At 40.9% G+C, this 26,341-nt stretch overlaps 1 protein-coding gene across 2 annotated transcripts in view; it reads left to right on the top strand.

Annotated features, from left to right (window-relative positions):
* Positions 1 to 682: 682 nt before the first annotated feature.
* The window catches only part of MGAT4A (alpha-1,3-mannosyl-glycoprotein 4-beta-N-acetylglucosaminyltransferase A), a 75,205-nt gene continuing 49,546 nt past the window's right edge, over positions 683 to 26,341 (top strand). For both annotated transcript variants that reach the window (XM_062575036.1, XM_062575045.1), the window contains exons 1-2: positions 683 to 772; positions 5,291 to 5,588. In XM_062575036.1, the coding sequence (XP_062431020.1) occupies positions 5,495 to 5,588 (94 nt within the window). In that variant the 5' untranslated portion in view covers positions 683 to 772; positions 5,291 to 5,494. The remainder of the gene's footprint in view (positions 773 to 5,290; positions 5,589 to 26,341) is intronic.

Below are 26,341 nucleotides of genomic sequence, written 5' to 3'. Positions count from 1 at the left end.
GCCACTCGTCACTGGAGAACAAGCACATCACACAAGACACAGGCACGTGCTATGCGCTTGGCACAGACAGGCAGTGCAAGAACTTGTGTGCTGAGCTCAACTCCCCTTTGGGAGTACAAATGTACCCTCGCACCCCAGGCCAGAGGCCTGGCCCAAAAATGACACGGGAAGACCTTCTACCACCACCACCACGGAAATGAACCCCCTCCAGCTACCCACTGAGAAACCCATAAGCAAGCGCTCAGGCTACCAGTCCCTCTGTGACCTCCTCCAGAGAAACAAACCCAAAAGTACAGCTTAACAAGCACGGACAGACTTTATGTAGAAAAAAGTGGGCAGCAGCTTCCATCCACCCACCCACCGCCTGCGCCCGCAACGCAACAACTGAGAGAGGCCTCGCGAGACTGAGGCCTTTATAGCCGCGGCCGAAGGGAGCGACAGGCAGCTCAGCCAATGAGCGGCGCATCTCGGCGCAACGCCCGTTCCCATTGGCTGTCTGCGTGGACGGCGTTGGGCCGGGGGCGGGGCTTCCGCGGCGGGGCTGCGGTGGGGGGGTGCGGTGGGGGGGTGCGGTGGGGGTGGAGCGCGGCCCCGCGCGGCTCCACGGAGCCGGGCGCGGGGGGCGGCTGCGCGAGCCCGGCGCGGCGCTGACGAGGGCGGGCGGGGGAAGGAGGGAGAGGGGAGCGCGAGCCCCGGCGCGAGCCGAGGCAGTCGCTCGCCGCCGCCGCGCGCCCCCGCGGCTCCCCCTGCCGGAGCGCAGCGCAGCGCACAGGTGAGGATGGCAGCGGCGCTGCCCGGGACCCGGTTCCCCCAGCGGTCCCCGAGCCCCCGGTGCCGGTTTCGGACTCAGCTTGGAGCCGGCAGTCGGGTAGGGGTAGCTACGGCGGACCGTCCCCTCCACCCCCGCTTTGCTCCCCCCGCCCCCTGGTCTTTTGGAAGCTGGGACCGGACATCCCTGCTTTTCTGCACCCTTCGGTGTGGGTTTGCAGTGGAGGCGCTTCCCCTTCGCACCCTGCGGCGTTGCGCGAGGGAGGGCGGCGAGGGGCCGTCCTGCTCCGCGGTCCGTATACATGCACCCTTTTGCGCGCACATGCACCTGCGTGGTGGTGTAACGAGAGCTTGCGGGTCCTTCGCAGGACTTGCAGCTACCCCTTTCCTTCGCCCAGCGCTGGGGGTGGCCGCGGCCCTTAGCGGAGCGTGAGGAGGGCGCCGCGGAGGTCCGGAGCGGAGATGCTCCCCCTCCTCCCGCGGCTGCCCCTTCTCTCTCTTTCCACCCCTCCTCTTTCTCCCTCCGCTCCTGGGGTGCTGGGAATCTGAAGGGTTTTTTAGCAGAGTTTGCAGCTTCCTTTCCCTCTTCCTCCCGCCTCCCTTCCCCCTTTCCAAAATCTCCTTCCAGGCGCGTTGGGCGCCGCGCAGGTTCCCGGACCCGCCGCTCTCCCCTCCATCGCCGTTAGCTCTCGCCCGCCCGCCGCTGCTGCCCGCCTGAATCCTCGCTCCCCGAGTAACCATTCACTAACGCGGAGGAGGGGGGCGGCGGAAACGGCGAGGAAGATCCCGACTAACTCGGGACGCACCGCCGCGGCCGCCTCCGTTTCCGCAGCGGGCTGAGGGGGGGACTCGGCTGCGAAATGGCAGCGCGGTGGCGGGCGGCGAGCCCGGGCGTCAGCGCCGGGCGGGTGTGGGGGTGTGGGGGGGGAGAGAACGCGTAACGGCCGCCGGCCCTGCCGCTAACGGCCGCCGGCCCTGCCGCTAACGGCCGCCGGTGGCGGCGCGCGGGCGCCGCGGAGCGGAGCGGAAGGCGGCGTTGCCGCCTCGGCCGCGGGGTTACGCTGAAGTTGCGGTGTCCGGGCGGCCCCGGTGCTGGGGGCTCCGCCGGCCCCGGAGCCGGGGGAGGCAGCACCTCCAGGCGGCCGCCGAAGCGGCGGGCCCGTGTCTCCCGCCGGGCGCTCACCTGCGGAGCGGGGTGGCGGTGACCTCCTTTGGGCAGAGATGGAGGAAAACGGGTTTTCATTCGCCGCCGGCGACAGAGGGTGCCGGTGTCGGCACGGAGGATGGAGCCAGCGGGCTTGGGGAGGGGGTTCAGCTTCCAGGCTGGGGCCCTCAGCTCTGGGTAGCAGGAAATGTTTCGATGAAAATAGGGTGAAAAAGGCTCTGCCTAGAAATTCTCCCACCTCCTTTCCTCCTTGTTTTCTTTTAATAACGTACAGCTCTTGTACGCCTTACAGAGCAACCTTCTAAATACAGTACTGATGCCACCGTAGGTGCTTTTGCAGAATGGGTATGGGCTGATCCTCTCAGAAGTCTGACACTTTTCAGGCTTTGAACCTGCACAGCCAAACCCTTCAGCAAGCGTGTAAGGAAGCCAGCTGAGCATTTGCAGGGGCATTGAAGTGTATCAGATTTTATGGTTTGCAATTGAAACTCCGCTTTGTATGTATTACAGGAGTGTCTCGATACATACAGAAGCTTTATGGTTTATTTAAGACATGATTCAGTAGGGTGCTGCTCAGCTTCTGCGAGATGCTGAGTACCTCTGGTTCCCATGGCCTTCAGCATCCAGCAGGGTCATTCCTGTTTGCAGTGGCAAGGTTTAAGTTGTGTCAGTGCTGGAAAATTTCACAGGCTTCATGTATCTAGTTCTACTCTGCCATAACATAGGCTTAAACAGAATTACCCCTCAGTTAAATTAGCTTAGCTTGTGTCGTAAATTATTGAACAAATCTAAAGTGACCACCTGGGAGTTAAATAATTTATGTGCATCTACATGTGGATTTTTGCTGGCTTAACTAGATCATTTTTTAAAAGCTAAAATGCTTCTAGTACATGTATGGCCTTGATGTATGCAGTCTGATGTAGTGAAATACTTGAGTAATCGTCCAAGCACTGTTAAACTATAGCTGAGCTGCTTACGCCTGTGTTAAGAGGAGTGGGTGAAGGGGGCAACACCAGAAGAACCCTGGTCTTGTATAAAGCATACAGAGAATAAGGATAAAAGTAGAACCAGCCCACTCAAAACCAGGATAATTCTTAATTTAACACAGTTTTATGCATACTCACAGGTAATGTAATCATTTTACTATTGATTTTTTCCTTATTTTCTCTTCCCCTCTCCCCCCCATTTTAAAATTCTTTCAGGTGATATTTTTCTGTAGCTTTAAATAGCACAGTGAGAAGCCCCGATCACAACCTCTAGATTTTGTGGCAGCAAATGTAAAAATGGTGCTCAGACTTTCTGGCAAGGCATACAGTTCACTTTCCTTGTGTTATCAGATGGTATTTTTACTTTTCTAGCTACCTTGTATGGTTGCATATTGGACCAGTGGTGTGTTTCCCCTGCTGGGATAATCCACCTAGCTTGTATCCTGGTTCTTTGTGTCCGCTTGGAGTTGTTTTGGAGGGATGTGACTGCAGCTAGAATAAATAGTGGTTAAGGCAGGGTACAGATTAGGCATTCTTGCTTCAGAGCAACTTTAGCCCTGTTAAACAGTCAGTGTCATTGGCATTGTCAGTGTCTTAGTCACTTATTCTAGTAGTCTGGGAATGACCTGAATTGTTCTTGCAGCCAAGCCACATGAAACTTTGGGCTTCTGGGATTCTTTTCTGTCCTTGTTATTAAAGTTCACTCAGACTTTCGTTGTGTGACCTAATTGCTGTTGCCTACTCCTCTGACTTTTATGATGTCCATCTCCTATTCAAAGTGTTTGTGCTGATAATATTTCATGGCATGCTGTGCTCTCCAAGTTAGTTTTCTTTACATCTCTCAGCTATCTTTATCTTTCATTGTGTTGAATTCAAGTTTCCTATTTCATAAAGCCTTTCATAGTTCTTTCTGTTCCTGCTCGTTATTTTGTTTCTTACTGAATTTTACTATTCACTTTGTCCACTTCCTACATACATGCATTTGTTCTGTACCTCATAGGCAGTATGTGATTTCTAAGTTAATGTTTAAAGTCAAAGTCCTGTCTGTGCATAAAATTCCTCAACGTGCAAAGCACATTACTAGCACAGTATGTGAGGTAATCATAGTCAGAAGGTAACCGCTTTCTGTAGCCTGGAAGTTGTGAGCAAAGTTTGAACAAAAAAAACATGTGGTTCTGTAACTTAGTTGATCTCTACCGTTCCTTTGTTAACCACACCTGCGTGTTCATCCTGTCTTGTTTCAAGTTCTTTCGTAAGGGTTGTGTGTGCTGCAGTAGCTCAGATTTGACTGGAATTTCTAGGTACTAGTATAATAATAATAATGAAAAATTTCCCTGATGTTCTAAATGTACCCAGGGAAAAGATTGATGGAGATTGCTTGTGATGGGGAAAAGTCAAGGGAAGTCTTTATTGCTGGATAATATTCATGTATCAGATGGAACTTACTGTGGGGGAAAACTGGCAGTACCCTGAAAGAACGTCAAATGTTTATACCACTGTAAATGAAGATTTGACTCTTCAAAAACAAATTCTCCCAACTTTTAAAGCAGGGCATGAGATAATTTACTTCATATTCTCTTTGTCCTGCCTGGCTAGGATATTGTGTTCAGATGCTGGCTGTGTTCAGTTGAGGATTTTGTAGCTGGGATTTGAAACCTTCATCTGGAGCAAACCTAACCTGTTGAATAACCTCTGTGCTGTATCCTTGTGCATCTGCAGTGAGGATAGAGGAGTGGTATGGTCATAGCTTGGTATTTTTGTGTTTTTTGTGCATTGCTGCCAGCTGTTATAGAGTGGAGATTCTCTACATGACCATAATTTGTGCTTCAGATGAAGCTAACTAGGAAAAGAAATGGTTGTGGATGGATCAAGTATTTTTTGCACTGAGCAGAGAAAGAGAAATGATGTAGATTTATATGTGCTGTTTAAAGCCATGGTGTCTCAGTTTACTGGGGATAGTTCCAGTACTGCAGTTACACTAACCCCCAGTGATTCCAGAGGGAATTTGTCAAAGTGAGTACTTACAGTTGGGGCCTTAAGTTGCTTGCTTCCTGAGAACTCTCTCATATCTGCTGGTGTAAACTTAATCTTGCCTGGAGTTTATGATAGAATTGTGATATAGGTCGTATATATGTTTGTCCTTTAATAACCAAACACATGTAAAATGCAATTCTTCCAGATACAGCGAGTTCTAATGGAAAAGGATAAACTAGTATAACAAGTGCTATTCCCTGAGCTGAGACTGGGGCAGTGCATGTAGGCCATAGTAATGAGCATATAGTAGCATCTCTCTGCTGTATTTTGGTACATGAGGGTCTCTTGTAAATACTATTTTTTCTTAAACTGTTAAATTTTTGTTCCCTTTAAACAGAACTAGAAGAATAAAGAGAAGTACAAAAACTGATAAGAAAGCTGAACAACAGTTTGGAATGGATTGATTTATGGTATATTTGATATGTGAGAGCTACATTTTGTGTTGCTGCTGCTAGTGGTGGACTTCAGCTGACTTCATTACAGCAAGCCTAACAGATTCTAATCGCTAATAGAACGTAAACAAGTGTGATGCTGAAATGAGATGAGGCTCCGAAATGGAACTGTGGCCACCGTGTTAGTATTCATCACTACTTTCCTCAGTTTGTCCTGGTATACTGCATGGCAAAATGGGAAAGGTAAGTAAAAGGCTGTGAAAACAGAATGTGAGTGTATGACATAGGAATGAATAGTACAGCTATGTGTTGCTGCCATCTGTAAATTGTATAGTGACTAGCTCTGCTCCAGAAGGTATTGCCTTGGTGAGGAATAAATACCTGCTAGTAGATCTTGAAAATTAACTTGGAGGGAATCCTTTTTTTTTTTTTAAAAAAAAAAAAAAAAAAAAAAAAACTCTGAAGAGAATCAAATACTGCTGTTTGAGGACAGGTTTGGTTCAGACTGAATAGTGGTTTTGGGGGTTTTTTTTTTGTTTTTGTTTTTAATCTGGTGCATGGTTTTTGGAGAAACAGACCCTTCTGGATTTTTCTGGGTTTTTTTTTGTTGTTGTTGTTGTTTTGTTTGCTGTTTGTTTTGTTTTTCTTCCTATAGCATATGGCCAACAAATTAGGCTGGCGAATGTTATTTCTGGTGCTGCTTTCTGTCTTCCCTGATGATTTGGTGATGGTAATGGCAAACTGCCAATCAACATCATTCAGTGAATTTTGTTTCTCACAGTCTTTGAAGGAAATGTGCAATATTTCTTGTATAAGTATGATTTAAGAAATGTAGTAATGTGAACAAGTTAGCCAAGTAATGGGAAATGCATCTAGTATAATAATATGAACAGTCTCATAAAATAATGAAGAAACTGTCATATATAATATTTTTCCTTTATATATGCTTGTTAATCATATTGCAGTCCATGTGAATCTTCAAAAATTCTGTTTTTCTGATGGTCAGAACTGTTTAATGTGAATAAAATGTTCTGGGTTTGTCCTTCAGGAAAGCCAATAAGCTTGTTCAATAATGGTATCCAGAAGTAGGATGTTTGTTTTATAAAGGCCTGGTCTCCTGAAAAATAGTTGACCATGTCCTCCAAAGTAATTTTAAAACACATTCTGTCTTAAATGAGATTGTCACATATTTTGTTCTGACTGTTCTGCTGAGCACCTTATCTTCAGCTGTGATTTGAGTCCAGTAAGAAAAGCAAGCTGAGAATTTTCAGGAATACCGTTTGTTGTAGCACAGCTAATATGCAACCTTTCTTTAAGCATAAAAGAAGAATGAAAAAGATCTTTGGGGAAGAAGCAGATGAGTTCTGTGGCTTATTGAGTATTTTTTCACTGGACATTTGTAGGAGAAGCAGATGCTGTGTTGTCCAGTCTCTGCTGTAGCAGTTGGTCAGTAGGCTAGTCTTGTGAATGTAAGCACCAGTAAAAATGTCAGGTTCTTGAGGTTGTGGTAATGTACAGATCTCTTAATTGGACAACAGAAGGGTAGAAAGACTGACGATAAAGGGTATTTAAATCACCTCATAAGTAGTTTTTTTTTTTTTTTTTTTTTTTTTTTTTTTACATTTTGGTTAATATGTATACATTCTCTGATTAAACTTCGTGTTACTGATTCTTTTCTTGCTAAAGAAGGTCACTGTTGAGACAGTACTGGTCTGTATGGTACTTGGTGACAGTCAGTGCATATTTAAATTTCTGTTGGTCAGACAGGTCTGTTTTTGATACTTGTTTTTTTCCATCTCAGTGCTCTGAATAAGTACTTCCTTAATGGTAGTATAAAAGTTATGCTTTTTATCTTCCTCCAGATCTTTCTGTTGAACATTAAGATAGTAATTTGTTAAATAAAAGTCAGTGTAACAAGATGTCAGTAAAATATTAAGTAATCATGAATTGCAGTTACATAACTATGATCTAAGCAGTTTGCTATTAGGGTATTGCTTCAAGTAAAATTTATATGTATGATAAAATATTAAGTATAAGACTAACATAGATTTGAGTTCTTTCAGTACCCTGTTTTAAACTCAAGACATTTCCACACTAATGTGAAAAGCTTTGAAACTGACCATATACATATATGTATGTAGCATACTGTGTATATAAAGTATATATATACATACATGCATACATACATATATGTGTATACATGTGTATAAATTTATTCTCTAAACTTGTTATCATTTTATTTAGTAAGCCTTATGGGATGATCTTTTAATTCTTTGATCACTTTTTCATTTCAAATTATTGACTGGTTCAATTATAAGCAAATAAGGCACTTGCTCCCATTCATGAGAGGCTCTGAGGTTTCACTACTATGATCATTATCTTTTTTTTTATTTATCTACATTTATATGGTATGTATTAGATTCCTATAGGCATTTATCAGTCTTGGATAGCAAGTAAATCTACTCTTACAAAGCACTCAAAAAATAAAATACTATTACAATTTTTAAAAGAAAAAAGCAAACCCCCAAATTCTTAGCTTCTAAGTGGTAACCAAGCAAATTTTGCTTTTAAAAGCAGAAGCATAGTGCCTGTTCCAACAAACCTAAGCCACTATTCAGATGATTCGTCTTAATTCCAGAACTAAGAGATCTCTACATAAAGGTCTTGAATGATTGTCGTTTGAAAAGTAGAACCGTTTGCACAATAGTGGTGTCTGCGGTGGTGTTTCTGTAGATCATATCTTTCTCTAGTAACTATGTGTGGTCCCAGTCTGTGAAAACATACTTGTGCAAGGCAGGGTTTAGACACTTCAAGGTGACAGAGACTTTGACATTAGTTTAAAGAGCAAAAATTTATCTCCAAAGATCAGTGCTCTACAAAGTGTAAGGATATGCTGAAATGCTGTTCAAAGGTAAATTCTCTGAATCCTACCTTCCCTGGGAAGAGCATGATTCTACCTTAGTCTGGTGACCAGATTATATAAATAACAATGATCTGTCCTATGAAAGGTTATTTGAATGAAATGACCAATTACATGTTTTTGTGTTTAAAGTTAACTCTGTTCTAAGAAGGTTGATTGAATTAGCTCTTATCTTTGAACAGTATCTTCAAAATTAGGACAGGATCTTTGTCACTTCCTAGATACTGCATGAGGTCCAGAAGTGCTGGAGTTGTAAGAAAGGAGTGCAAACCCTGAATATACCTGGGGAAGACCTCTCCTTTCTGTGGGAAGCATGAAAAAGAGTTGTAAGGCTGCTTTCTGGTGTTAAAAATATGCTTGGATGTGGTTAACTCATAAATGAAATACAGATTTTGGAAATCCAATTTTATCAAAATGGAGATTACTTTGAAGTATGTAAAAAAGCACTTTTAAAGGATCTGCGCTGAGAAGTGCCATTCTTTTGTCACTTCAGATTCACAGTTGGTCAGTACAACATAAGAGGTTCTTGAATTCCTCCTAGGGCTAGACTCTTACGCAAATGACAACTTTATGCTTAACATCATCATTTGTGTCTGGATCACACTTTCCAATACTGCTAACCTGCACAGGGTTGAAGGACTTCACCTCATTTCTGAGCTACAGAAATACAGTATTCTGTATTTCTGTATATCCTAAGGGCACTGCTCTTAAGATCCAGCTAGTACAAGATATCACTCTGTACCTATTATACCAATCACAAAAATTACATCAAAGATATTGTGTGCTATGTAGACTGTGATCTTGATGCTTTGCCTTAAATATGACTAGTGCTCTGAACCTGAGTACATAATGATCCAGGAGGATTCTGCTGAGGAACTGCTTCTTTGGCACAGCAAACTTCCTGTCGTCCTCATGGAAGTTAGTAAGTAAGGTAAATAGAATGGAGCAAGGTAAATGGAACGGAATTCCAATGATGGAATGACTGGCTGGGTAGGGGAGGGGAGAGCAGTGGATGTTGTCTACCGTGACTTCAGCAAGGCTTTTGATACTGTCTCCCATACCATCCTCCTAGAGAAGCTCAGGGAAGTGCAGGCAAGATGAGTGGGCAGTGAGGTGGATTGAGAACTGGCTGAAAGGCAGAGCTCAGAGGGTCATCGTCAGTGGTACAGAGTCTAGTTGGAGGCCTGTAGCTAGCAGAGTTCCCCAGGGCTCAGTATCGGGTCCCATCTTGTTCAGCTTATTCATCAATGACCTGGATGAGGGGACAGAGTGCCTCCTCAGCAAGTTTGCTGATGCTGCCAAGCTGGGAGGAGTGGCTGATACAGCTGAGGGCTGTGCTGCCGTTCAAGGAGAGTTGGACAGGCTGGAGAGTTGGGTGGAGAGGAACCTCGTGAGGTTCAACAAGGGCAAGTGCAGAGTCCTGCACCTAGGGAGGAATAACCCCATGCACCACTACAGGCAAGGGGCTGACCTTGTGGAGAGCAGCTCTGCAGAGAAGGACCTGGGAATGCTGGTGGACAAGTTGCCCATGAGCCAGCAATGTGGCCTTGTGGCCAAGAAGGCCAATGGTCTGCTGGGGTGCATTGGGAAGAGTGTTGCCAGCAGGTGGAGGGAGGTGATCCTGCCCCTCTCCTCAGCCCTGGGGAGGCCTCATCAGTAGTACTGTGTGCAGTTGTGGGCTCCCCAGTCCAAGAGAGACATGGAGGTACTGGAGAGAGTCCAGCCAATGGACTGTTATTAGGGCTATGAAGATGATCAGAGGGCTGGAGCACCTACCCTATAAGGCATGGCTGTGAGAGCTGGGCCTGTTTAGCCTGGGGAAGAGAAGACTGAGAGGGGATCTTATCAATGTGTAAGGGAAGGTGTCAAGAGGATGGAGCCAGACTCTTTTTAGGGGTGCCAAGCAACAGGATGAGGCAGTGGGCACAAACTGAAACATAGAAAGTTCCATTTGAATATAAGGAAGATTTTCTTTCTTGTGAGAGTGACGGAGCACTGGACCAGGTTGCCCAGAGAGGTTGTGGAGTTTCCTCTGGAGATACTCGAAACCCTCCTGGACGTGATCCTGTCTACCATGCTCTAGGTGACCCTGCTTGAGCGGGGAGGTTGGACTAGATGATCTCCAGAGGTCCCTTCCAACCTCAACCCTTCTGTGGTTCTGTGACAGTAATTGACAGTGCCTTGTATTACTTATGGAAGGCACTTGGCTACTGGAAGCGATAAGAACTGGTACAGAGGGTATATCCTGAAAATCTGAGGCAGCTTAACCCTGCAGGATTGTGTAAATGATGTGGTTCCCAAAGTAGTCTGAAACTAGTAGTGTATGCCACCTTTCTTCCGTGTAAAACATCCTTTTCTCTAATGCAGCTCATGAGCTAGTTAACCAGCTTTCTAGGCTTGCTAGAATGCATGAATACTCACTCATGCTTAGGCAATGAGGAGGAGCTGCTTTAGTAGCAACCGCTGTAGCAAATTTTGGAGTTACTGTTGCTTTCTTGCTGTTAATAATGACCTTTTCTCTCCTTTGGAGAGGTAAGAAAATGGCCTATCTGTATAATAAAACTGTTATCTCCCTCCTCTTCTGTCTTTTTTCGTAAAATTAGAATTACCCTTCTGTGATACTCAGCCACAATAATTTTAAGTGCTGAATGATACCAAACTTAACAAATTAAATTAACTTAGGCGTAGGAAAACATAACCTAGCCTAAAATAAAAGGCATCAATGATGGGAAATTCTGCAGTGAGAAACAGGGATATTACTTCTTGGAGGAGAAGAGCCCTATAGAACCATGGAGGAAGTGGGACAGAGAGGAAAGGAAGTGATTATTTTGGGGGCAATGATTATGCTTATTTTTCTTTAAAAATAGAATAGAAATCTGAGAGATGCATCTAAATGCTTTGCAACCATAACTCATCTTAATTTATACTTTGATCCAAAAAGAAGTTATCTGAATAAATGCTGGTTAGAGTCTTCTGACTGCCCATTCTAATTGTCAGCATTATGTGCCAATTTACCAATGATATGAATTAATACTAATCAACCAAAAAAATTAAATGGACAACAGTTGGGGAAATGTGGGGTTGCAGTAAGGGAAAAGGAAGGAATGGAATGGTGAAGTAGAAAGTGCATATAACAATTCATGTCAGTCAATTTGTGAGGTGAACAAGGTCTATTTTTCTTTTCTTTTGAATAGAAAGGAAGTGTTGGTTTCCTTTAGAAATGCTGTTGCAGATTTCTAGGAGCTGAATTTAAAGGAAGTAGTTTCCTTTTTAACACCAGCACAGCACATGAGTATTACTGAAGTTTTAATCTAAAATACACTTCAGATTTGATTTCCAAAGTTGACAAATTCACATGTGACTTACTGATATTAGAAATATGAGTTGAATTTCATGGTGGCCAATCAGGAGTGTAGATTTAGCATGGTTATTGTGAGTCCTTGGCAGTCTATGAAAGTGTAGATGAATCAAGTGAAAGAAGCACATATTTCAGCTGCTCAGGTAGGCAGGCTGCAGTTACCAGTAATATTTTATCTGTCTCGTGCCTGTTGCAACAGAACTTCTCACTGCCACTGGTAATTTTGATGAGTTTCACTCAAAAGGATCACAGTGAAGGGGGCTTTTGCAGCACTGCCCTGTCCCTTTGTCCTGAGTTTCAATAAAGTGCTAGCCAGATTAACACAGCATTTTATGTAATTCTAAAACTTGGTTGCTCCTAGAATATATGTGATCAGTCTTGGCCTACAGCTTGAGATACTGCTCATGACAGTGGGCTGGCCCTTGGGGTTAGGAAAGGCTGCTTCTTTTGCTCTGTATGTATTCTTTTAATAGTTGTTCAGCCTTAGTCTTCTGTGCTTGCGTGATTTCTCCGAAACAGGCTGTTGTTCTCTTGCAGAGGATATCACATGAGTAAATTAGCTCGGAAAGGCAGTTGCCTGTGACACAGCTGCTCATACCATACCAACTCTACTGCAACAACTAAAAATGTGTTAGAAGTTCTTGTAAAAAGAAAGGATCTAATCTGTTGTTTGTGGCTGTAGTGGATAGGACAGGATATAATAAACTGGAGCTGAAGCAAGGGAAAGTTAAATTAGACAAGTAGATGAGATATTTCTAATGATAACTTCAGTTACATACTGGAGTTTGTTGTTGGGAGGGGTGAGGAATTTCCTTTATAGGATTTTTTAGGAGTAGATTAAACCAGTGAAGACAGTTGAAAGTCATCAGTACCATTGGTACTTGCTACCAATAGAGATTGGGACTAACACAGAAAAAGTGAGTTACACTGGGTTTTCAAATGAATTTGTCACCAAGAATGTCAAAGCTAGGGAAGACCTATGCCTGAGAGAAATTATGTATATAACTTTGAAGCCATCTTGCTGAAGCTAGCTTTGAGTGGGAGGCTGAACTAGATGACCTCTGGAAGTCCTTCCTAACCTGTTATTCTATGTATTCTTGACTTGGCCAAGTTTGTCTCTACTTGTGCTGAGTGACATGCCAGTGCTTTTCATTAGTAACTAACATTGATGTTTGAATAAGATATGCAGGAGTTGCCCTTTATTATGGTGACCAGTTAGTCTCTTAAAATATACAAAATATTTCCTTGTATTTTAGCAGCTTCACTTGTCCTATTATTGTTAATGCTCACAGACCTTTCTATGCATAGAAGCCATTAAAATATTGCTAGCAGAATTTCAGAAAGTTGCTTGTTTTTAAGTGTGATTTTTTTCCCCACCCCATAGTTTAGAATAGTATCTTATATAATAACCCAATTCCTTCTGTGTAGTCCAAATTTTATTTGTTTTATGGATAAAAAATAAGCTTTTTAAATTTTTGATAAATCTCTACAGTTAAAATACTGTAAATTGCTTCTTGTTGGGGCAGAATATTGGCAAACCTATAGTGTAGTTTTGTTTGTTTATAGTGCACTGTGTTTTGTTTTCCTGAAAATGGCAGAAAGTGAAGAGAAAGTGGTTTCCGTGCTCACAGTGCAAGGCTTTCTTCCAACTAGTTCCTCTCTAAAAAGCAATTACTCTAGATAGCTGCTTTTCAGGTTATCTCCTTAGCTTTCATGCAGCTTTCTGTCATTTTCTGCTGATGCTTCCCAAAAGCATACTATCTATCCATCAAACAGTAAACAACAGAAACGCTCTTTTTGCTTGTGACAGTATATCATTTTAATATATTATTCTCAAATTATTAAATCTTTTTCTTTTGCTTGTCTCACTTAAATGGTGCTATTGTGGTCCACAGATTCATCATGACCTTATATATCAACATCACGAATATGTAAGTTTCCTCTGACACCTCAGAGAGAGGCTTGTCTAGATCTTTTTTTCATTACAAATTTAAGTAAAGTAATTTGTAAATAAGCAGCCCTCATATTTAGGTGTGCAGCCGCTACAGTCAACCTGTAGAGGTATTACTGGTGAGAGATTTGAATATAAGAAATCTGATGGAGTTGTGTTATGACTTGTTGGATTGTTGTTAATTTGCACCCATGTGGGAACATGGTGAAACTATGATTCTGAGTTGTTTGCAAAGTGGACAAATTAGAAGGAATCTGTACTTAGAAACTGAGCTTGTTGAACACAGTCGCTGAGGTACAAATCAGTAAGGAACATCAGCAACCGCTACCCACCAGCATGTGTGCAATCAATAATCAAACTGCTATGGTACTTCACTTGTTTCCAGAATTGTAAGAGGATCTGAAAGTTTCAGCTCTTAGAACAGTGTTGTGGTTGTGAGGTGGTAGCACATCTTCTGACCACCGCTTCTTTTGTTAGCTGAATTTTCTTCTAGTGTGTTAGAATGTTAAACTAGGGAACATTTGACCATACCTCTGCCATTACTAATCTCATTTTAATTTAGGAAACAAGTTTTTCTTGTTGTGTTTTCTAGTTTGTACATGTATGCTTTTTTGGCTTCCCAGGGGAAGGAGAAGAATGGTTTAACTCCCAGACAGAGTTAATGACAGTTCTGTAGTAGGAGTAAATCATATTGAAGTTTTCAGAAGCTTTCAGCCTGTCAAAACTGAATGGTTGCTTTTTCATTCTGAGTCATGCTTTTTATTTCCCTGTATGCCATTTCCTATGCCATATTGATCTGTTGCTGAGTTAATCCATCTGAAAACATGCAGCATCTTAACTCTCAAAATTTGAACCTTAAATGTTCAAACAATGTGTGAACATAAAATATGAATGATGGTTCTTGAAGATGGGTTGAGGGTGCCATACATCTGGGTTTTCCTAGACATAACATGTTTCTCTTCATGGAAATCTGGCCTGGCCAGAAATCCCTTAGATACAGAGTCTGTTAGCCCCAAATGAATGGTGCTGCACAGGCATCCTATTGCTGCCTAGATTGCTTTATAACCAGAAATCCCAATTGTGATCACATTGTGTGTAGACAGTGACCGTTTAGGCATATGTGATGACACCTTTGGGAAGCTTTATGTAAGTATTTAGTAAGTAGTTACTGAGTGATTAATTACACAATAGTCCCCATGTTTTGGGGATGTTTCAGAGGAATCAACTGCTCAGCTTTGCCCAGTGGGTTGGCACGTGTGCTATGAGTCACGTAGTTCCATGGGTTTCTGGAGAATGTATAGATGTGTGTGTGGAGATGTGCATGTACATTCTGGAGAATGTATAGGTGTGCATGCAGGAAAGACAGGCCAGGAAGGCGAGGTGGTGGAGTTGCTCTTTATGTGAGAGAGCAACTGGAATGTATCTTCCTAGGTGGGGAGGAGGAGGAGGCAGTTGAGAGCTTGTGGGTAAAGATCAAAAGGCAGGCTAACATGGGGGACACTGTCGTGGGTGTCTACTACAGGCCACCTGACCAGGAAGAGAAAGTTGATGAGGCCTTCTATAGACAGCTGGAGGTAGCCTCACCATCACAGGCCCTGCTTCTCATGGGGGACTTCAGCCACCCTGACATCTGCTGGAGGGACTACACAGCAAGGCACAAGCAGTCCAGGAGGCTCCTGCAATGCATTGATGATAACTTCTTGTCGCAAATGGTGGAGGAGCCTATGAGGAAGGGTGTCCTGCTGGACCTTGTTCTTACCAACAGAGAGGGACTGGTTAGGGATGTGAAGGTTGGGGGCAGCCTTGGCTGCAGTGACCATGAGATGGTGGAGTTCAGGATCCTGCAGGAAAGAAGTAAGGCAACAAGCAGGACTGCAACCCTCGACTTCAGGAGAGCGAACTTTGGGCTCTTCAGAGACCTAGTTGGTGGAGTCTCGTGAGTTAAGGTCCTAGAAGGAAGGGGGGTCCAGGAGAGCTGCCTAGTATTCAGACATCACTTCCTTCAAGCTCAAGAGCGGTGCATCCCTATGAGTAAGAAGTGGACAAGTGGGCAGTGAGGTGGATTGAGAACTGGCTGAAAGGCAGAGCTCAGAGGGTCGTCATCAGTGGTACAGAGTCTAGTCAGAGGCCTGTGGCTAGTGGTGTCCCCCAGGGCTCAGTATCGGGTCCCATCCTGTTCAACTTATTCATCAATGGCCTGGATGAGGGGACAGAGTGCCTCCTCAGCAAGTTTGCTGATGCTGCCAAGCTGGGAGGAGTGGCTGATACAGCTGAGGGCCGTGCTGCCATTCAGAGAGAGTTGGACAGGCTGGAGAGTTGGGCGGAGAGGAACCTCGTGAGGTTCAACAAGGGCAAGTGCAGAGTCCTGCACCTCGGGAAAAATAACCCTAGGCACCAGTCCAAGGTGGGGGCTGACCTTGTGGAGAGCAGCTCTGCGGAGAAGGACCTGGGAGTGCTGGTGGATGACAAGTTGCCCATGAGCCAGCAATGTGGCCTTGTGGCCAAGAAGGCCAATGGTCTGTTGGGGTGCATTGGGAAGAGTGTTGCCAGCAGGTGGAGGGAGGTGATCCTGCCCCTCTCCTCAGCCCTGGTGAGGCCTCATCTGGAGTCCTGTGTGCAGTTGTGGGCTCCCCAGTCCAAGAGAGACATGGAGGTACTGGAGAGAGTCCAGCGTAGGGCTACGAAGATGATCAGAGGGCTGGAGCACCTGGCCTGTGAGGACCGGCTGTGAGAGCTGGGCCTGTTTAGCCTGGGGAAGAGAAGATTGAGGGGGGATCTTATCAATGTGTACAAGCACCTGAAGGGAGGATGTCAAGGGGATGGGGCCAAATTCTTTTCAGTTGTCCCATGTGACAGGACCAGAGGCAATGGGCAGAAATTGAAGCACAGGAAGTTCTGCCTGACTGTGAGGGGGAATTTCTTCCCTGTGAGAGTGACGGAGCACTGGCACAGGTTGCCGAGAGAGGTTGTGGAGTCTCCTTCTCTGGAGATCTTGAAGGCCCGCCTGGATGCAACCCTGTCTACCATGCTCTAGGTGCCCCTGCTTGAGTGGGAGGTTGGACTAGATGATCTTCAGAGGTCCCTTCCAACCTTACTGATTCTATGATTCTATGTGTTGTAGAGTCTTACAGTGAAATAACTGTGTTTCCTCCTGATGTAAATGGTACATATACCTTCATAGGCAGAACTGACCGTTACTAGGTCAGGGCTTGTTTTCCCTTGTTCTCCTCTGCATGGCTTTACTGAGGAGGCAGTTGTATATGATAAAATTTGAAAAAAGTGCATTTTTATACCATCCTGAGAAACTGGAGAAGACTAATGCTTTGCACTGTATTTACTGTACATTGTTTTAAGTCCAACTATACTTAGCTTAGTTTGACATTTTTTTGACTAGGAGCGAGCTAAAACAGGATGCAAGACTTCACTCTTGCTCTTGTACTTTGGAGAGCCAGAGATGAGTTGCATGTGATTTTGTGGTGTTCTAGCTATGTGTAGATTGCAATGATGAAAAATTTGATTTGGGTGAAGTGAAAGTTTATCTTCATGTAGGAAAATCAGTTGAAACTAGAACATTCATGAAATGCCCTACATTCAGTGTTTTGTTATGAGTAATACCAATGGCTTTTCATTGTTCCCTAGGACAGTCATAATGATAAACTGTTGACTTGAACAGATACTGAAAGTAACATGGCTGTGGTTAACCTTTTTCAAAATTTAAAATGTCATTGCAATTTCTTTCTGTCTTAAGGCCTATCTCTTTATTCTTTTTTTTTCTTCCTTCTGTCACACCTTCATAATTTTTTTAATCTGTCCTGCTCACTTAGGTCAAATCTAGTATTCTCAATAATACCATGTTTCTGTAAGTTTTGAGGAAACAGGCCATTAGGAAGAGGATAGTCCCTGCTTGGCCCACAGGGAGGGAAGGGCTGGAGCTGAGCAGCTGGCTTGGTGTTTGCTAGTTGGTTGGCTAGTGCTCATGTTCCCGCTGGTCACATAGCATGTGTGGAGCTCTCCATCCGCTGCAGCACTGCTGTCTTTTGCCTAACTAGTGGTTAAAGGCTATTACTGTGTGATGTCTTAAGGGAAGTGGGTAGATAAGAAATGGAAGTGTTACAGGGAAGTCTGGCAGAAGTAAATGTATGAGGAGAGAAGGAGGGGATAACTTACGAGGGCTTGGGTGGTGATGCGGAGGCATGGACCAAATCACAGTTCTGCTGGGATGAGTTTATAGTGGTGGAGGCAGTGAGGATCATGCGGTGGGGAAGGGAGAACTGAGGTAGAGCTGGGACCATGGAGATACAAGTCCCGCAAGCGAGAAGCTAGAGGCAGCTGTAGTGAAACAGATCTAGGGAGCTTGTGCAGATGTAGTATCTCTGGTTTGGGATGTTTTCCCCACCCCACCTCCTGGCCAGTCTTAGCTCTCAGTAGTTGTACAAAATTGCCATAGTGCAAGGTGAGAGAGAGAGGGGTATTTTATTTAAAATTCAGGTGGATATTTTCATATAAAATGTGCATATTGGCTTTGAAAGTTGGACCCCATTATTCTTGATACTATTGATTTAATGCTTCTTAGTAGTGTAGGACAAACTGCTTATGATTGTGTTCATGAGTGTATTTTTGTATTAGCCTTCTGATTCTGGCAACTATCTGCACTTAAGCTGCTTGCTTTTATCTGCATCTAGTCTTGTGGCATATCTTGCTTGGTATTTGTGCATGTATTTATTGTTATTGTTAAATGCACCATACAAGACAAAAGCATTCATGGCTGCTTTGCTATGTTATTTATTGAGAGGTTAATTTCCTTTTTTTTTTTTTTTTTTTTTTTTAAATGAAACTATAAATGTAGCAAGCTATTTGTTAAACTTTTCCAGATATACTGAATGTTGCCATTTTTATCATAAGTTATATATAAGTGAAATTCTAGGATTGATGGCTGATATAGTCTACTGTTCATTTTCACTGGTTAAAAAGTTGTACATATATTGCAATAATGGGTTAAAAGTAATGGACACTTAAAAATAAAAGCTTTTACCCTATGGCAGTGTTCATGTGTTTCAAAAGTAGACATGGACTTTTACTTCTACGTTTTTTTATGGTGCAAAATAGGGCTTTTGAACAAACTTTAGCAAAGAAGTCTTTCCTATAGAGGAAAATCAAACAATATTTTGTTTCCATTCACCATATTAAAATACAGTTTGTAGATACGTGATGCTTCTTGCATCTCTTCTTCTGTAAGAGTAATTCCTAGCTGGGCTAAATCTTCCACAAACTCTTTATTTTTTGGTTAAGGAGAGGACCAATACAGAGGTTACAACTCTACCTGGAAGCGTTAGCCCATTTGCAATACAGACCTATTTAAACTACATTCATTGTAGAATTTGTAGCATCACAAACTAACACTGAATTATGTTGATGAAGAGTAGTGTAATGTAATGGAAAAATAATTGAAAATATGTAGTTAAAATGTTGATTTGGGAAAGGTAAAATGTCATTTTTTTCACACTGAGTATCTTGGAGGCTTTTTTAGTGAAGAGTACAATATTTTAGCTTCTCATTCCATGAGATGCATTCCAATGGCTTTAGTCAAATCTAGCTGGAAACCCAGCAGTGGCTTCACTAACCTTGTGAAAACATGTTCATTGCTGCTTCCAGAACACACTTTTTCTGTTTACAACCTCATGTTTGCCACAGTTGAAATTCTGAGCCATTGGAGGGTATTATTTGACATAAAAACAGACATCATTTTTAACTTTGTTCTCATGTTGTTGTTTGTTTATGTGAAAGTTAAGGCTGTGAATTGCTGACAAAACAAATGCAATGGACTGAGTCCATGTCAGAGTTGAGATTCAACTAGTTTCAGGTATCCAGCTATGGGTGAATTTTTAATTGTTCCAATGCCATAGTTATAGGCCTGAGTTTGACCGTCAGTGATCATGACTGCATATTAGCATGACGATCGTTTCTAAACCTGAGTATGTGATTTTGTCTTCCAAATACAGCTCTACTTGTCTGTATTGTAGTGACCTTCAGGAATATTGATGACAGACTTGAGCTCTAGTAATTGTTTAACATGGGTGCTTTCAGAACAAAAGGACTGGAACTTGCACCTTAATCTCAATTTTTAAACAAGAGTCTTTGATTTTATCCTTTGAAACAAGGAGTCCATCAGCACTAGGCATCTTGGGAGGCAGTGGCTGGCTTTGGTTCCAGCTATATAATCAACATTGTGTAATATTAGTGACACAACAATTTAATTGTATGTAATGATAACTGGAGAAGGGAAAGAAGTGAGCTGATTTCATATCGGTTGGTTTCCTGAATTTTCTAATGTGTATTGTGGTATGAATACAAGGGATAATCTGTGCAACCTTTGACTAAAACTTCAGCTATTTAATTTTAAAATTTAATTATAATTGTAGCTGTTAAAGCAGAAAGTAGATGTGGGGGCATCAGATATGCAGAAGATTTTGAAAAACTGTAAAATGAAGATTCAGTTAATGACTGTCTGTTCTCAAGATGTGACAGACAAGATTAGAGGAAGCTTGAATGATTACCAAATTGATTTGGAATAATGTTTTGCTGTTTGTGCACCCTGCATTTGAATGATAAACATTTTCAACAAAAATGTTCTTATTATGATCTTCTATAGAGACTTCTTTTTCTCTTTTGGATCCCTTTTGCAATTTTAACTTATCAAGTCTATAACGAGCAAAAGCAAAGACCCAACTTTTACTTTCAAGAGTTTTGTTATAGTAGAGAGCACAATTTTAGTAAATTGAATTAGAAGTTTATTAGCTTATAAAGAGGTGATATACAGAGAAATATTTCTTAATTGGAAAAAAAAAAAAGGGCATTTGAGATGACCGGACAATGTGTGTATTTTGTTTTGATGCCTTAAGATGTGTACACATACTTGTTTGTAGAAAGTAGCTGAAAATACTGGCTGGTTGAGGTCTGAAGAGAAACACAAGATGTCACAGATGGTTTCTTCTATTCAAATTGACTGTAAAGAGTTGAATTACCTAAAGGGTAATTAAATTGGTTTACACTGTCAGCAAATCTTCTGTAGGCATTTCAGGTGAAAGGATTGTCTCTCTTGTTCTCTTATAGCAGATGTGAAAGAACAGTTTCACGTTACCAGGGTTTGTTTTTGTTATTATATTTAATGTTAAAATTATGATAACACACAGATAGCTGTTCATCACTGTAAAGCCATGCTGCTAGGATCTGCATAAGCAGTTATGGCTTCTGTCATAGATCTTGTTGAAACTAACTGAGCGTAATTAGCTATTACATGTATTTTTAAGAAGATATTTTTGGTTACTGATAGCAATAACAAATATATGAGCTAAATGAGACAAAAGTATAGAGGTGGGAGCAAACAAAAAATGGGTACAACATGTATGTTTAGTACAGCTTTTTCTGTGGAAATGTAGAAAGGCTTGTCTGTTTTTTTTATATATAAAAATGCAATGGAAATACTTTCCTTGAGTTATGTGCTTTAGTTCTTCAGTGTTACTGAAAATGCAGTCTAGATTTCAACGTATCCCATATCTTGAAAGTAGAGTGTGTTTCAGTGTTATGATTGTAACATTTACTCAGCTGGAACTTCATGCTTGTATAAGCAGTAAATCTTCGCATAAGATTGTTATTCAGACTTGTAGGACAGCTTTTTAACTGGTAATTTATTTTAAAACAATCGCAACATAGTGATCTTTGTAAAACTTGTCACTGGAAATCATATTCCTGTTCTTGAGGTAATACTGTGACGTTACTGTTAAACACTTAGTAGTTTCTTTGGCGCTGTTATGTATTTAATCTGAGTTTCATGCAAGACAAGTATTGAAATAAAAGTTCTTGCCAAAGATTGTTTGAAGGTAATGATCTTCTGGCATTGTGAAGAGTTAATATCCAAATTATATAAATTCAATGGATTGCATGTTCTGCTAAGCACTTCCTGTATTATTTCCTAAATGGAACTTTTTGTGCTATCTATTCCTTTGGGGTGAATGGTTCTATGCGGAAGATGCTGTAAGTTTAAAGTAGCTGAAAACATTTTGCATATCGAGAATAAAGCAGATAGGTGTAAAACTCTAAATGTTTTGATTCATTACTGAACTATGATGTAGCACACTGAACTTGCCTGGTTCAGAAATTTAGTAGGGGAAAAACAAAACAAAATTCTCACTGATTTTATTCTAGAACGGTTGTTTGAAACAAAGTGTATTTTGCAAGCACTGCTAGTCTTTTTGGTTTCTTGTTTTGTATTTTAATAAAATGAAGCGTGTTCCCTCAAAACTGAAATCTTTTATTTGTTCGAATGAACTGGATACAACTTGTTTTAAGATATTTTAAAAAAGCCTTGAAGATATAGTAAAGTGCGTATGATACTGCAAATCTAGATGACATCTGATGATTTCCCTTATGCATAGGGTTTGTTATATTATCTTTATAAACTCTGTGTAGATGCAGTCTGAGGGGAAAATCTGTATCAGAAGTTAGAACTGTTTTTCTTGAAGTACTTGACTTTCTGTGAATATAATGTATGAAGCACATATTTATTCTGTATTGTTTCTCTTCAGGGCTAGAGATGTGTTAAATGCTGATTGCTTATTGTGGGACTGATTTAGCGTATGAGTCCAGTGACCTTTTTATACCACTTTTCCTTTAAAGAAGAGTTGCCGTAACAGTCGACAGGGCTTCTCTGCACTGGGAATAAAATAAAAACCAGATAGCTGGAACCTAAAAAGCTCTGATGATTATATTAGTCTGTAGAGTCCTGGGCAATGTCATTTACTAGGCAAAGAAGTAAAAACACTAGATAGGTTAACAGTCAAATCAATACAAAGAAATTGCAAATGTGAGATTTCTTTAATTTTCCCTTCACTGTAGCTTGTTGGGTTTTGTTTTAAAAGAAGACTGTTAGCTCAAATGTTGCCAATAACTCTTCCCAAACAAATCATGTGTTCAATTATCCTTATTGTCTGAAGCCAATGCACAGGCAGGACACCATATGCTTCTTCTGACTTGACCTCCTTAGTGGTGAGTGTCTGGATTTTCTGATGTGTAATTCTTTTTATTCCTCTTGTCCAAAGTAATGTTCAAACCCTCTGTCAGCTCTTACTGTTTGAGGTTTGAGAATGATGTCGTAGTGGGATTTTTATAGCCTTATAGAAAACTTTCTAAATTGTGACCTTTCTGTATTGTGCAGTTTGTATGGAGAGACAAAGGTAATCAGTTGCAGGTGGAAACATTTACAACTGTTCCTGGCTGTCCTATCCAGCTATCAAAATGCTCCTTAGGAAAATCATTTATCAGTTGTCACAATTCTAATTTGGCTTCATTGGCTTTCTGATGGGCTAGGAATAGCTTACTCTCAGGTTTTGAATTTACCAGTCCATAAGTTCAAAAAAAAAAAAAAAAATTAAGGAAGTATTTTACTTGCATTTAAATTCAGTGATCCTTCTGAGACCCACATATATACTGAGGAAGTAGAAACTAGGCAAAAACACTTCTGTTGTTACAGAAGGAAATGAGGATGACATCACTTTATTTACATTGATGCTTGTTACGGTTTTGACTACCTGTCTGAGCATAGCCAGTGCAAATATATTCCTTTTTGTTCCAGGAGGTTTTGTTGCTAACAGCTATTGTTCAGTGGTGAATCAGGTAACTAGTGAATATAAGCTTTGTTGATCGTGTATTTGGACCCATCAGCCAGGATTTATGATTTGGGAAGGTCCATCAAGTTTAACTCCTCAAGTTAAGGAGAATAATAAAATAAGCTATTGTCCGTCTTAAAAAATATAGCAGAAATATTAAATAGCTGTTTATTGTTCCTGTTTGGCAGCTAAATACAAATTCTTCACCTTAAAACCTCTCCTTGATTAAAAACATATTTGAAATCTGTTGTGGGCTGATCTTCATTTGAATTGGAAATGAATGTGCATATGTAGCCTGCTAACCCAGAAAGGTGAAATCCCTTAATGAGGAAAGAAGAAGGATTGGAGCATCCTTTCTACTGCATCAAGGAATTGTTTAAAAAAGAGGATAGAAGTGAAGAAAAATCTGAATGGCTATATGCACCACTGTACACTTCTGAATTTTCTGCCAGTGCCGTGGGCAAGTCATAGAGGACAAGCCACTCTTGGAGTTAATTAGTTGTGATGCAAACTCATGTATGTCCTGCAGTTCCTCTGCCATGTTACTCTTCTGCAAGTGATGTGAATCTGCCTCTTTCGTGTAAGGTGTGCTACCAGCGGAAAATGAAGCTGCTGATACTCTGTTTTACTTGAATAACTTGGGATTCATAGAAGGACAGTGTAATGTGATGATCTAATATTATTATTATAAATGGAGTCTGTTTGCCTTTTTTAATTTAAAATAGCCCTAGTTTACATCATGAAATTCTTTGAAAATTTCCTCTAGAGGTAGCTGCAAAACAATAAGGAAAGTTTATATTTTTTCAAACTTTTATGAGTTCTATTTAAATTTATACGTTTTACATGGTAATAACTTTTTGCAGCTTTTACATTTTAAATTAACAACTTCATTTCTTGAAAAACAATTTTGCAATATGTGAGCCTCTTAAAACTTCATGCTGTTGAAAGACTAGTCAGGGTATGAGGTTCCTTGTTACCTTGCAATGCAGTAACTTTCAGTGAGACATTGTTCACTGCTTAAGCAGAGTTTGTATATTTAAATTTACTTTGTCCTCTAGGAAGATGTTTTATTCTGTAACTGTTATGATTGCTAAGTTGCATTTAGTATATTTTTATTAAAGATACTATGGAAAATGGGGGAAAGCCGGTTGTAGGAATCTCGTCTGTTTTTGTACTGCTTCTATTTTTCTGCTTTTGTATAGTGGAATCTGTGTTAAAGCAGAGTTTTCTGCTTTTTTTAAAAGCATATTCACAAGTAGATTGATTCTGAAATTTACATTTCAAAATAGAAAGGTTTTACCAGTAGATATTATAAAAGATCACCTTCAGATTACTTTAAAAGTTCTAGTGAGAACGACTTCAGCTCCTGCTGCAAAGGAATGTTTAAACAAAAATATCTGGACCTTGATTGGATCAGGCCCTGAAATTTTCAAAGCAAACACTTCAGACTTGTGTTAGTGTGTTAGAATCAGGGAGAGAACAAAAAACATTTTTTGTTTTTACTGATTTTGAAGTGCAAAATGGTGAACAAGTTGCAATAAAATTTTAAATAATTAGAATTCTTTGGTTATTTTTTAAAATTTAAGTGAGGAAAAGCTTTGGAAAGTTCACTCAAAAAGAATAGCTGTCCCTCACAGCAAATGCAAATAAGTTTTTTTTTTTTTTTTTTTTTTATATAATGCTTCTAATTCTAATGAATAAATTTCTATGTGGAAGACAAGGGCAATAAACAATAATTCTACCAGATTGTTTTGGTAGATTGAAATACCAGATTGCTGAAAATTCCTGTCAATATTCTAAATCAAAAGATTAGGATAAAAGAATGATTTATTGTCTTGTTTTCCTAAATATATATTTTTTTTCTGTTTTGTGAAGCAAGAAAACGTTTTTGTGATTAGTGGGATGTGTTTTTGGTATGTTAATTAGTTTCCTTACTTTACTGCCTTTAATTCCATAGAATAGTAATTTTGCAAAACTGCATGTTGTCTTATTCTTTCAAAATAATAATCAAATAACTTTAATGAATAGCCATAGCTGCAAACTTGGTAACTGAAAAGGCCCACAGAATAAAGTGTTCAAGTAGGACTGATAAAATTTGACCTTGAGCAGTTTCCTTAACAACTTTTATTTATAGCATGTCTGTTGTTAGTATTTACAAGTATATTGCCTATTCTGTATTTGCATGATTGATTACTTTTCTGCTTCAGATTTTATAACTCATCATAGCTTGCTTAATAAAAGATTTAATTTCACTGAGGAGCAAGGAACCTAATTAGCTTATAGGGAGTAGTTATCCATGTTAATATATTGTAACACTTTAAGGACACTGTATGTCCTCTTTTAGGCAGTTTCGGGACAGAAGATCAGATCTGTAAACACCATTGAGACTTAACTTTTTGGCCAAGTTATTTAAGATCCTCTTTAACTTCACGTAGTTTGACATTGCTGGGTATAAGTATGTGTATATATAAGTATGTACACAATGGATCTGATGTCTGATAACACTATTTTGCCATTCTTGTAAGTCTATATGGCACAGATGGATTCTGGAACATTTGTAATCTCTTTTACATGGATGGAACATTTTGGCCACATCTGTGTGATTGATTTGAAGATTCCTCTCCCTTAGCTCCCCACAGTCTGGCATTGCAGAGCACATTGCTTCATTGTGCCTCATGAATATCTTCTGAACCCTGGAGTCGCTTCCAAAATGCAATGAAAGCAGTGTTCAGATTTCTTCAGTAAGTGCTGCTACATCTTGTGTCTGTGCATCTGTACTCGAATGTGCGATGGTTGTACTGTATTGATGAGAATAGGAGTTTGTACCACATTATTGGGTAACTGTATCTAGTGTTAAGTTTTGCAGAAACCTGCCAAAATTTGTCCAAAAAAAGCTTCAAATTTAAGATGACGTTAAAAATTATTTAAGTGCTAATATAGTAAGAAAAGTTTTGTTTGATTTACTAAAGGAATTCAGTCTATTTTCCCCTTAATTGACACTGAAAATAATTTAGTCTGCTATGTATTAGCATAGGAAGATTTTAATTAAAAAGAATATCTGTGTGTATGGCAGAAGGAAGACTACTAAGTTAGGTAATACTACAC

This window comes from Rhea pennata, chromosome 1 (assembly GCF_028389875.1).
Source record: "Rhea pennata isolate bPtePen1 chromosome 1, bPtePen1.pri, whole genome shotgun sequence".
Classification (NCBI taxonomy): domain Eukaryota; kingdom Metazoa; phylum Chordata; class Aves; order Rheiformes; family Rheidae; genus Rhea; species Rhea pennata.
This window is presented reverse-complemented; position numbering and strand designations above follow the sequence as displayed.